Source organism: Manis pentadactyla, chromosome 8, assembly GCF_030020395.1.
Source record: "Manis pentadactyla isolate mManPen7 chromosome 8, mManPen7.hap1, whole genome shotgun sequence".
Classification (NCBI taxonomy): domain Eukaryota; kingdom Metazoa; phylum Chordata; class Mammalia; order Pholidota; family Manidae; genus Manis; species Manis pentadactyla.
The window spans coordinates 8,785,364-8,797,460 of record NC_080026.1 but is presented as its reverse complement, the minus strand read 5'-3'; the positions used below and the strand labels follow the sequence as shown (position 1 = coordinate 8,797,460).

Sequence of the window (12,097 nt, the reverse complement as noted above, 5' to 3'; positions counted from 1 at the left end):
TCACTGTTGTTTGCTTGAAATATGTTTTTCCATCCCTTGACTTTTAGTCTGTACATGTCTTTGGGTTTGAGGTGAGTTTCTTGTAAGCAGCATATAGATGGGTCTTGCTTTTTTATCCATTCTGTTACTCTGTGTCTTTTGATTGGTGCATTCAACCCATTAACATTTAGGGTGACTATTGAAAGATATGTACTTATTGCCATTGCAGGCTTTAAATTCGTGGTTACCAAAGGTTCAAGGTTAGCCTCTTTAGTATCTTACTGCCTAACTTAGCTCGCTTATTGAGCTGTTATATACACTGTCTGGAGATTCTTTTCTTCTCTCCCTTCTTGTTCCTCCTCCTCGATTCTTCATATGTTGGGTGTTTTGTGCTGTGCTCTTTCTAGGAGTGCTCCCATCTAGAGCAGTCCCTGTAAGATGTTCTGTAGAGGTGGTTTGTGGAAAGCAAATTCCCTCAGCTTTTGTTTGTCTGGGAATTGTTTAATCCCACCGTCATATTTGAATGATAGTCGTGCTGGATACAGTATCCTTGGTTCAAGGCCCTTCTGTTTCATTGTATTAAATATATCATGCCATTCTCTTCTGGCCTGTAGGGTTTCTGTTGAGAAATCTGACGTTAGCCTGATGGGTTTCCCTTTATAGGTGACCTTTTTCTCTCTAGCTGCCTTTAACACTCTTTCCTTGTCCTTGATCTTTGCCATTTTAATTATTATGTGTCTTGGTGTTGTCCTTCTTGGATCCTTTCTGTTGGGGGTTCTGTGTATTTCCGTGGTCTGTTTGATTACTTCCTCCCCCAGTGTGGGGAAGTTTTCAGCAATTATTTCTTCTAAGATACTTTCCATCTCTTTGCCTCTCTCTTCTTCTTCTGGGACCCCTATAATACGGATATTGCTCCTTTTAGATTGGTCACACAGTTCTCTTAATATTGTTTCATTCCTGGAGATCCTTTTGTCTCTCTCTATGTCAGCTTCTATGCGTTCCTGTTCTCTGATTTCAATTCCATCAATGGCCTCTTGCATTCTATCCATTCTGCTTATAAACCCTTCCAGAGTTTGTTTCATTTCTGCGATCTCCTTTCTGGCATCTGTGATCTCTTTCCGGACTTCATCCCATTTTTCTTGCGTATTTCTCTGCATCTCTGTCAGCATGTTTATCATTCTTATTTTGAATTCTTTGTCAGGAAGACTGGTTAGGTCTGTCTCCTTCTCTGGTGTTGTCTCTGTGATCTTTGTCTGCCTGTAGCTTTGCCTTTTCATGGTGATAGGAATAGTCTGCAGAACTGGGACGAGTGACGGCTGGAAGGACTTCCTTTCTTGTTGGTTTGTGGCCCTCCTCTCCTGGGAGAACAGCGGCCTCTAGTGGCTTGTGCTGCGCAGCTGCGCACAGACAGGGTTTCTGCTTCCTGCCCGGCCGCTATGGAGTTAATCTCCGCTGTTGCTGTGGGCGTGGCCTGGCTCTGGCAGCTGCTCCAAAATGGTGGAGTCGCGTTGGAGCAGGAGCTGCTGGGAGGCTATTTATCTCCGTAAGGGGCCTCCCTGCTCCCTGCAGCCCAGGGGTTAGGGTGCCCAGAGATCCCGGATTCCCTACCTCTGGATTAAGTGACCCGCCCTGCCCCTTTAAGACCTCCAAAAAGCACCCACCAAAACAAAACAACGACCACAAAAAAAAACAAGAAAAAAAATTTTTTTAATTTAAAAAAAAAAAAAAAAAAATTTTTAATTAAAAAAAAAAAAGGTGGTCGTTCGTTTTTCTTTATTCTCCGGTGCCAGCCTCAGGCCTCTGTTCACCGGTCTTTCTGCCCTGTTTCCCTAATATTGGGGTCCCTGTCCCTTGAAGACTTCCAAAAAGCGCTCGCCAAAACAAAGCAGCAAAAAAGCAAAGAAAAAAAAAAAGTGGTCGCGCGCTTTTCTTATGTCCTCTGGCGCCCAGCCTCCAGTGCCTGCTCACTGTTCTTGCTGCCCTGTTTTCCCAGTATCGAGGGCCCTGCACTCTGGCCCGAATGGCGGGGGCTGGGTGCTCGGCAGTCCTGGGCTCCGTCTCCCTCCCGCTCTGCCTGCTCTTCTCCCGCCGGGAGCTGGGGGGAGGGGCGCTCGGCTCCCGCGGGGCCGGGGCTTGTATCTTACCCCCTTCGCGAGGCACTGGGTTCTCTCAGGTGCGGATGTGGTCTGGATATTGTCCTGTGTCCTCTGGTCTTTATTCTAGGAAGGGTTGTCTTTGTTATATTTTCATAGATATATGTTGTTTTGGGAGGAGATTTCCGCTGCTCTACTCACGCCGCCATCTTCCGCCCCCTCAGGTGTTATTTTTTGCAAATATGTAACATAAGAAATAATAGCCACCCTTCCAATTATTTAACGTATCCTTCAATTTTTTGGTATAAAATCTTTGAGGACACACAGAGTTTTTTCTTAATGATGCTAAAGTCAAGGCCAAATGTTGTGTTTCTATTTAAAGTTGTTTGGGTAATGTTATAAAAGGTTTATTAGCAATACACATCTTTCTTATTTAAGTATTGCCCACATAGAGAAATTACTTAGTTTGAATAGACAATTTGATTTTGAACATAGCATTTTAAAATTAAAGGCCTACTAGTGACACAACATCCCCAATTCAGCATCGTCATTCGGTGGAAGAGGAATATGAGGGGCCAGAATTTGCCTGCTGATTTAGTGCCAGAGAATAGTAAAAGCCAAGTGTCAGAACACTTGTTCCAGTTCTTCTTGTATTTTCCATTTCCACAAGAATGGTCAGCAAGATCTTTATGGTTACTACTAAGTGGTTTGAAATGCACAAGAGTGATATTCATGTTATTTTATTGTATCTTAGTTATTTGAAAATGAGTAAGACACATTTATATAGCCATTATCTTTGGCTACAGTATTTGAAAACCAGAATACCCATTTTCTGTCCATACAGATAGTTTTTATATACTAATGGCAGCCATTTAGTATCACTTTTTGGTGAACTTAAGTTTCATGCTATTTAATTTCATGTTATTGTTATTTCTCTTTCCAACTTGATTAATTTTCTATTTTTAAAAACAGAATTCTATCATGAAGTTTAATAATAGAATAATTGTTTTGTGTGTGGAGCTATTTAAAAAAAATCAATTGCATTAGCAGCTCTAGATTCTGAGCAGTATTTTCAGAATATGTTAGCTAAATATGTATATTTTTCAAAGTGCTCTTTTTTTTTTCCAATTAAAACTCTTCCATTTTGGAAGACAATCACTTAGATACAATGCATATCAATTAATAGAATGTTTGGTTAATGATTATATAATAGGTTACATAAAAAGTCTAGGTATTTTACAAAATAATATTTGATTTCTCTGTGGTGTTGGCAAGGTCTGAAAATTGACTTAAGCAGAAAGAAGCCAGTGAATTCCAGTTAAGTCACCATTTATCATTTCTATTGGGAAGATTATGAAATCCATATTTAGATCCAATTCATCTTCAAAAAAAATATGCATTACAAGTAGAGTTTTCCATTGAGAATAAACATTTGGTTTAGACCTGACATAAAGGACCCTGAAAAAAATAGTTAATATAAATTTTCAGTCACTGCATCAATACTTTATGTATAAATAGGAGCTGATATAATACATTTAAATATCAAAGTGTGTAACATTTATTAACTACCAAGAATTTAGAGATGGTATCAATTACATTGAAAGGAGTTGAGATTAAAATTTTATAGCTAAGGGAATTAATTGGAATTGACAACCATTTAGATGGCTACTATTGTTACCAAAACCACAAGTTGGGACATGTGGCTTTGATCCTTTGCACACACAAAAGTTCACAAGAGCTGCTTTTAATAGCCTTTATTCTGTAGTACTTCTTGGTGGGTCATGCAGTATGTTGTAATTTATGTAAACTTTTATGTATACAAATGTCAGATCAAGTACAGTTTTCATTAATTATATTTTAAAATTTGAACAGTAAAGAAAAAGCAGAGGCCAAGAAATTAAATCTAAAAAGAAAAAGAAATATTTATTCTTTTGGCTCAATAATGATATAGTTCACCATTCTTTTCAGTAATAGCAATTCCCTGCATGCAGCTGAACACACTACAAGTAAATATTTCTGTAGTAGGAACACTAAACTTTTGGTTTGTGCAAAAAACAAAAATTTATATCATGTTAGATAATTGCACAGCTTTGCCACCTTGTTCATGGCTAAAAAGGGCAGAGCCCATTATTTCTCTAATAGCGTTAGTAGCAAGAATTAAAAAAATAAGACTACTTTGCATAAGCAAATACTACAAAAGTTGAGTAAAAAAAAAAAAACCTATGACTAAAGGGTTATATTGAGGCAATCATAGTTGGTAGAAAATGATGTACAGTTTGAATTTTTGACCAATATATCTCCTATTGGAATGATAGAAAATATATTACAGCAAAGAAATGCAGAAAACCCATGGTCTAACTTTTATTTTAGGAAATTATCCATTGAAAAGTTATATGGATTGAAAAGTTTGGAATTGTGTTTAAAAATAAAAAGCAAAAGCATAAAGTAAAATAAATTGCCATGTCATCAACCTGAAAATAATTTTCTTATGTACAAAGTACAACAAATAAAATTGATAATATTTTTACATTATTTATATTTAAACAATTTTTGGATATATTTTTAGCAAAATATGAAGTATAAGTTTTGACAATAGTCAATACACAGTATGTATCCTTGAAATCTAGAGAGACACTGTATATGACACTGAAGTTGATTTAAAAATGCAAAAGTAAAGGTGCTTTTAAATAACTGCAAGTTATTCTGCTTGACAGAAAGGACAGAGAGCTGTCTGAATTCAGTCTACCACCACCATGTGACTTCTTCTAACCAAGGCTGGTGAAGAATGGATTGAGTAAAATAGAGCAGCAGAGGCAATATTAACATGCATTAGTGATAGTCTTCAAGCTATTTATGTTTAGTGAACGGCACGGTATACGTCCCTGTTGGAAGGTTGGAAGAGACACACATACTGTGGTTCATATTTGATTTAATAGAAGTTGTTTGTCAGGCTCTATATATATAAGTAAATATATATATTTGCCTAAAATATATAAATGCACCACAGGATAAAATAACTATTTACATAACAGGAGGTGTTGAATTGACATAAGTGTCAGCTTTGCTGAGAGCAGAAGATGGCAAAGCAGTACGGCAGCGGAAAGTGGAACGACTATTCTAAAGGCATATTCTAGATACACTTTTGTAGAACAGATTTATGAGATTACTTATTTGGGAAGCATTTAACCAAAATTAAATATAGAGCTCTGGAACTTAGAATAAAATTTGCACTTGCTGAAAAAGAATGCTTTGCATAAAAATAATCCTTTAAAAATTAGAGGACACTTTACAGGCACATAACTGTTGAGATATAAACAAACAACAGGTTAAAATACTTTCAAAATTAAAGCCATCTAGAAAATGAAAGTACCTGAAATTTTTATCTTTAGAGTTTTTTTCTGGTTTTGAGCAAGAATTTTATGTCTAGGGCAAAACACTTGTCTGATTGTTTGAGAGAGTTGTGGAGTCAAAACATGGGGCTCTTAGATACTTTTTTTAAACTTAAACCTCATTTACAAAAATAGTGACATAGTATTGTGAATAGACTATGAATTAGGAACCAGGGAAATCTAGAACAAATTTTGTAAAAATATGGCAGATATGGAAGTTAAAAATTGAGTGGATGCAAGTACTGTACTAAAGGTGTTTGGTGTAGTTACAATAATCACTTTGCACAACTATCTTTACAGTCTAAGTAGCCGTTGAGTATCTTCTTAGCAGTGTCAGCTGGTAATGAAAGCAGCAACCTCTTGTCAGTGTTGATACCCTGATTGACAGAGTTGTGGTGATGGAGAAGTCACTGTCTTGTAATAGGCACTGACCACGAGTATTTGTTAAAACAGTCAGTTTGGCATAGACCCCTGGGAGTCCAGTTGACACGTCGACTTTACCTTCATGGGCTGTAAACAATTGATCACAAAGACAAGTCTTTGTTTCTTTTTACTTTTGATTTTCCCTGACTTCTTTCCCTTTGTATTCTTTTTCTGGTTTGTCTTTCTCAAACTTCTCTTTGTCTGGCTTGGTCACACTATCGTAGGAAGGAGGAGAGGTGGTAGAGGAACTTCCATCTGTTTTTTCTGGGGTGGAGTTCCCATTTAATTTGTCAATAATCATGTCTTCTTTTATAGGTAAATCAATCCTCCCTTTGATTGCCTCTTTGTTATATTCAGATGATACCTTTTTTAACCTTTGTCTTAAAAGATAACACCTGAAATTACGCTGAATGATAGCAGCAGACACCTCCTCTTGTTTGCGTTTCAAAGTGGTTGTAATGGGCTCATAGGAGACTTTGGAGGGGTTTGATGCCATGAACCTGTCTTCCATCTGTACTCGGAGAGCGTCCATCTCTCCGCTTTCACCCAGAACCCTCTTTGTAAAGGCAAATAGGATGTCCAGGCAGTGGATCCGGTCCCCGCTGACCATGGGCAGGTCCATGGCGATGAGCTGGACTTTGTTTGGCTTTGCGATGAGCAGAGGAGGATCCAGGGCAGCTGCAAAATCGGAGAGTTTGCTGTATTCCATGAACTGGGTGGCGTCGGGGTCGAACTTCTCCCAGACCTCGTAGAACATCTCAAAGTCATCCTCGCTCAGGGGCTCTGCACTTTCCTCAGTAGCAACGCTGAAGTTCTCCAGGATGACGGCGATGTACATGTTCACCACAACCAGAAAGGATATGATGATGTAACTGACGAAGAAGAAAATCCCCACAGATGGGTTCCCACAGTCTCCCTTAACTGAGCTTCCAGGGTGAATTGTGTCAGGGTCACAGTCGGGTGGTGCACTGTTGAGAATAGGGGCTAGCAGTCCGTCCCAGCCGGCCGAGGTGGTGATCTGGAACAGGCAGATCATGCTGTTGCCAAAGGTCTCGAAGTTGAACATGTCATCAATTCCAGCTTCCCGCTTAACATAGGCGAAGTTGGACATTCCAAAGATGGCGTAGATGAACATGACCAGGAAGAGCAGGAGGCCGATGTTGAACAGCGCGGGAAGGGACATCATCAGAGCAAAGAGCAGCGTGCGGATCCCCTTGGCCCCTTTGATCAGACGCAGGATTCGGCCAATCCTGGCGAGACGGATCACTCGGAACAGGGTAGGGGACACGAAATACTTCTCTATCAGCTCAGCCAGAAACATGCCTATGGAAAAATACAGACAACAGCTAAACGGTGAGTATTTTATGCTTATATGAGTGCTTGATCTTTGCAAGATCTATGAAAAGAAATTTGTTATAAGTATAAACCTTTACTAAGAATTTGGATCTGCTCTCTAAATTAGCAATTAAAGATTACAGAGTTTTATTCAATGGTTCTGTCATGAATCAATATGGACTTTTACTATTAAGAGTTATCTCCATACATGAAATGTGGTGATTACAAAGATTATTTCTGAAATCTCCAAATACATTGTTTTCTATTTTTGCATACTGACATTCTTCTGTTTGAGGAAAATGACAATAGTGGTGAACTTTAGAATTACACACATGATGACGCTCAGACCTGATTTCCATGTTACACAGCTGTCAGGCACTGGGGGGCTTTTCCCACAGCTGCAATCTTTGTAATTAAGCCATTCTTACCTACAATGGAGAGAATCACCACCACAAAATCAAAGATGTTCCAGCCTATGGTGAAGTAGTAGTATCTGAGGGAGATGAGCTTCAGCACAGATTCCCCAGTGAACAGGATAATAAACACGAGGTTGATCCTGGATAAAACGAGTGTCATGTATTTGCTCTGGTCGTCCGTCTCCACCATCATGGTGACCATGTTGAGGCAGATGAGGATCATGATGCTGATGTCGAAGGCCTGCCTGGTCACGAAGTCAAAGACCATGCCTTGGAACTTGTTCTGGAAAGAGAGAGAGGACAGAGAAGATTAATATGCATAATTCATAGATAATGATCCAGTAAAGTTGCAGATGAAGTCCTTCTAGAAATGGCTGTGAGATGTACACCCCTCTCGCATTACCCCAAATAATTTCTTATGTTTCTATACATTAAAACAAAAGAAAAAAATTTAAAAAGTCATATGATGAGAACAAAATGTACTTGTTTTATTTAGGCCCCCTGGGAAGACAAACCTGAATAAGACATAAATTGGTGACAATTGGCTGTTAATGTGCATGGGCCTTGTTTGATTTAAATAACTGATTAATTAAAATAATGACAGCTAATAATGACGATTTACAATGTAGGTTAATAGAGACAGATTTTTTGATGGATGAATATCCTAATTCATTTATCAATATTTTAGAAATTTTGGTTTGTATCTAATTTCCATCTCTTGCACCCTCAAAATATGTCAGTTATTTTCTCATTAATTGTACCTTTTCTAACTATGTGTTTGTTAATTTCTCTCTCTTCATCTGTCTTTCTTTTACCTTTGCTTCAACAAAAATGCATGACCTATTTTTTTCCTATCATCTTAGAGGCCACATGCTTTTAAAAATTTCTGTACTCATGTGGCTGTGAAATACATTTTTATTAGGGAAATAAATTTTTAATGATTGAGAATACAAATTTAAAAGAAAATTTCATGTAACCAAAAATCAAGTTCATGAACTGACCAAGGTTAACTATAATATTTAAATGACCATTAGAAAAGCAAGTTTATACCCTTGTGTGACCATGTCCTATCTTTCCCCTTCCATTGCCTACTACCCTAATGCAGCTCCAACAACTGTTAAAAATATGGTTAAGTGAAGTCATTTATACGGTTCACGAGACCTCGTCAAATCCCAGTTCTGGCATGCATATATATGCTTTGTGACTTTGGGTGCACTACTTTACCTTTCTTGATTCTTAGTTTCTTTAATCATGTCCATCTAAGTTAAGAGCACAGCTCTGTGAACATAATCCATCATTGTTATGTCTTTCTGTTATTATGATGCTCTAAAGTATGCATCCTGAATAAGTCTTTTTCTTTTTTCTGTATTTTGGTGAAACAAACTAATTTGACAACACCCTTTTGCTTTCTAAAAGGTTAATCATAGAATGGAGAGAACAAATAGCAGAGGGACCATAGGGATAGGATGGAAGTCTGGAAAATTCCATCCACTTAAAAGGACAAGAGCATGCCTTGTAACAGAGGAGAGGAGCTGGGCGCATTGTTTGGCAGCAGTAGGTGGCCGCAGGGGCATGATGCTTGTTTTGGAAGCAGTTACTGGGAGCTCTTGTGTTGGAGGTTTTCAGCTGACCTACTATAAAGAACATTACCTCTCCTTTAAGAATTTAATAATTCTTATTGAGTGTATAATTGTGAATTGTGAATATGAGCTTCACAATAAGGGCATATTACATCCACCCAATATGTTCCCATCCAGAGCACTGTCCGATTTCATCATATGGAAGTAGGGCCTTGGAATGTTAAAGAGGATGAGAAATTCTTACTGATGGCCGAGGTATGGGCTTCTGAGGTTTCTTGGATCCAAGTTTCTTCATTGCATTGTAATATTTTTTCTGTTCCTCTGTCATAAAGATGTCTTGACCTCCAAAGTAAAGACATAGTATAAAACTGGTTACAATCCCAACATGTGTTACAAGAGCACTTTCACAAAAATATTTCCGAGTTTTTCCTATAATCTTTTCTCAATTTTTAAATGGATATTATCCTTTTCATATAGATATATTCTGCTTTTCCTATTTATGTGAAATTCTGAGTACTTTGATATTATGCAAAATCCATAATCACATAAAACTGATTAGCACAAGATCCTAATTTGATTGTATTATGTTTGGAAGGTGGGTCAGGTGTGTCAAGTTTATTTTTGTAAAGGAGAAAATGTTTTCTTATTTCATTGTTGATAGTTTTACTGCTTTATTCAATAATTTTTCAACTCTCTCTGTGTGCTAGACAATGCACTTGGTATCAGAATTGCATAAAAATATGAGACACAGTCATTCCCATGTGGGGTAGGAAAATGCATAAGGATATGCCAGAAAAAAAAAGCACTGCATAGATAAAAATGAACCCCAAGACTCATAAATAAAACAGGCTTTATGTAGGAGGGTACCCTTAAACTAGATCTTAAAGGATGGTTAAGGGTTTGCTAGGCAAAGCATTCCAGGGAGAGAAAATACCCTGTGTAAAGTGGCAGAGCTACAAGAGTATGGAGTGTTCAGAAAAGGGCAGGGAATCCATGTAGTTATGTGTGTAGCACATCATGGTGGTGATGGTGGGTGGGCGGTGGCTGAGGAGTAGGGAAGAAGATACACAGACAGTGTGGTATGGCAGGAGGTGAGGCTGGAAAACTGGGTGGGGATAATTCCTGAAACTCTCTGTAAGCAAGGGTAAAGCACTGGAGGTTTAGGTCATATTTTTGTGTCAGAAAGACATTACAGCAGCTCTGCAGAGTGACCTGGAGAGGAGCCACCAGCTAGAGGCTGGGCTTCTCTGCAGCTGAACTGGCTGCATAGTGAACTGTAAAGGTTATAAAAATGATCCAGGTCTGTCCTGACTACGACTGTCATGGTTATGCAGATGTCCAACAGACAGAAGCTCAGAATGGAGAAAGGTGAGAGCTGAGTAGTACTTATCTTCTTTTTCTGCTGGTTGAAGTTATCTATGATGACACCAATGAATAGATTCAGAGTGAAGAACGACCCAAAGATGATAAAGATGACAAAATACAAGTACATATATAGATTTTCTTCATATACAGGCTGAAGTTTAACCTAAATGATATTGAAAATATAAAATAATATGTAAGTAAACAATAAATACTTAAACTAAATTAACAATTTGGTGAGTGTTGTCTCTTAATATAGAGCTTTTTTTGCCTTGCCCTAAGATATTTTATGCAAAAAATTTTTTTTTCTAAACCAGTATGATCTAATATAATGGAAGTTTGCGATTTTTTTTGGTATCATTAATCTACAATTACATGAAGAACATTATGTTTACTAGGATTCCCCCTTCACCAAGTCCCCCCCACAAACCCCATCACAGTCACTGTCCATCAGCGTAGTAAGATGCTGCAGAAACCCTACTCGTCTTCTCTGTGTTGCACAGCCCTCCCTATGGCGCCCCCACAACACATGCTAATCGTAATACCCCCTTTCTTTTTCCCCACCCTTATCCCTCCCTTCCCACCCATCCTCCCCAGTCCCTTTCCCTTTGGTAACTGTTAGTCCATTCTTGGGTTCTGTGATTCTGCTGCTGTTTTGTTCCTTCAGTTTTCCTTTGTTCTTATACTCCACATATGAGTGAAATCATTTGGTACTTGTCTCTCTCTGCCTGGCTTATTTCACTGAGCATAATACCCTCTAGCTCCATCCATGTTGTTGCAAATGGTAGGATTTGTCTTCTTCTTATGGCTGAACAATATTCCATTGTGTATATGTACCACATCTTCTTTATCCATTCATCTACTGATGGACACTTAGGTTGCTTCCATTTCTTGGCTATTGTAAATGGTGCTGCGATAAATATAGGGGTGCATCTGTCTTTCTCAAACTGGGCTGCTGCATTCTTAGGGTAAATTCCTAGAAGTGGAATTCCTGGGTCAAATGGTATTTCTATTTTGAGCATTTTGATGAATCTCCATACTGCTTTCCACAATGGTTGAACTAATTTACATTCCCACCAGCAGTGTAGGAGGGTTCCCCTTTCTCCACAACCTCTCCAACATTTGTTGTTGTTTGTCTTTTGGATGGTGACAATCCTTACTGGTGTGAGGTGATATCTCATTGTGGTTTTAATTTGCATTTCTCTGATGATTAGCGATGTGGAGCATCTTTTCATGTGTCTGTTGGCCATCTTAATTCCTTCTTTAGAGAACTGTCTATTCAGCTCCTTTGCCCATTTTTTAATTGGATTATTTGCTTTTTGTTTGTTGAGGTGCATGAGTTCTTTGTATATTTTGGATGTCAGCCCTTTATTGAAACTGTCATTTATGAATATATTCTCCCATACTGTAGGATGCCTTTTTGTTCTATTGATGGTGTCCTTTGCTGTACAGAAGCTTTTCAGCTTGATATAGTCCCACTTGTTCATTTTTGCTTTTGTTTCCCTTGCCCGGGGAGATAT

The 12,097-nt window shown here is 38.3% G+C and overlaps 1 protein-coding gene across 7 annotated transcripts in view; it reads right to left on the bottom strand.

Annotated features, from left to right (window-relative positions):
• Nucleotides 1-4,420: 4,420 nt before the first annotated feature.
• Nucleotides 4,421-12,097, bottom strand: part of LOC130678827 (sodium channel protein type 3 subunit alpha) — a 113,240-nt gene continuing 105,563 nt past the window's right edge. For all 7 annotated transcript variants that reach the window (XM_036884368.2, XM_057505477.1, XM_057505476.1 and 4 more), the window contains 4 exons: nucleotides 10,606-10,743; nucleotides 9,460-9,564; nucleotides 7,648-7,918; nucleotides 4,421-7,207 (listed from right to left, as the gene is read on the bottom strand). In XM_036884368.2, coding sequence (XP_036740263.2) covers nucleotides 6,012-7,207; nucleotides 7,648-7,918; nucleotides 9,460-9,564; nucleotides 10,606-10,743 — 1,710 coding nt within the window. In that variant the 3' untranslated portion in view covers nucleotides 4,421-6,011. The remainder of the gene's footprint in view (nucleotides 7,208-7,647; nucleotides 7,919-9,459; nucleotides 9,565-10,605; nucleotides 10,744-12,097) is intronic.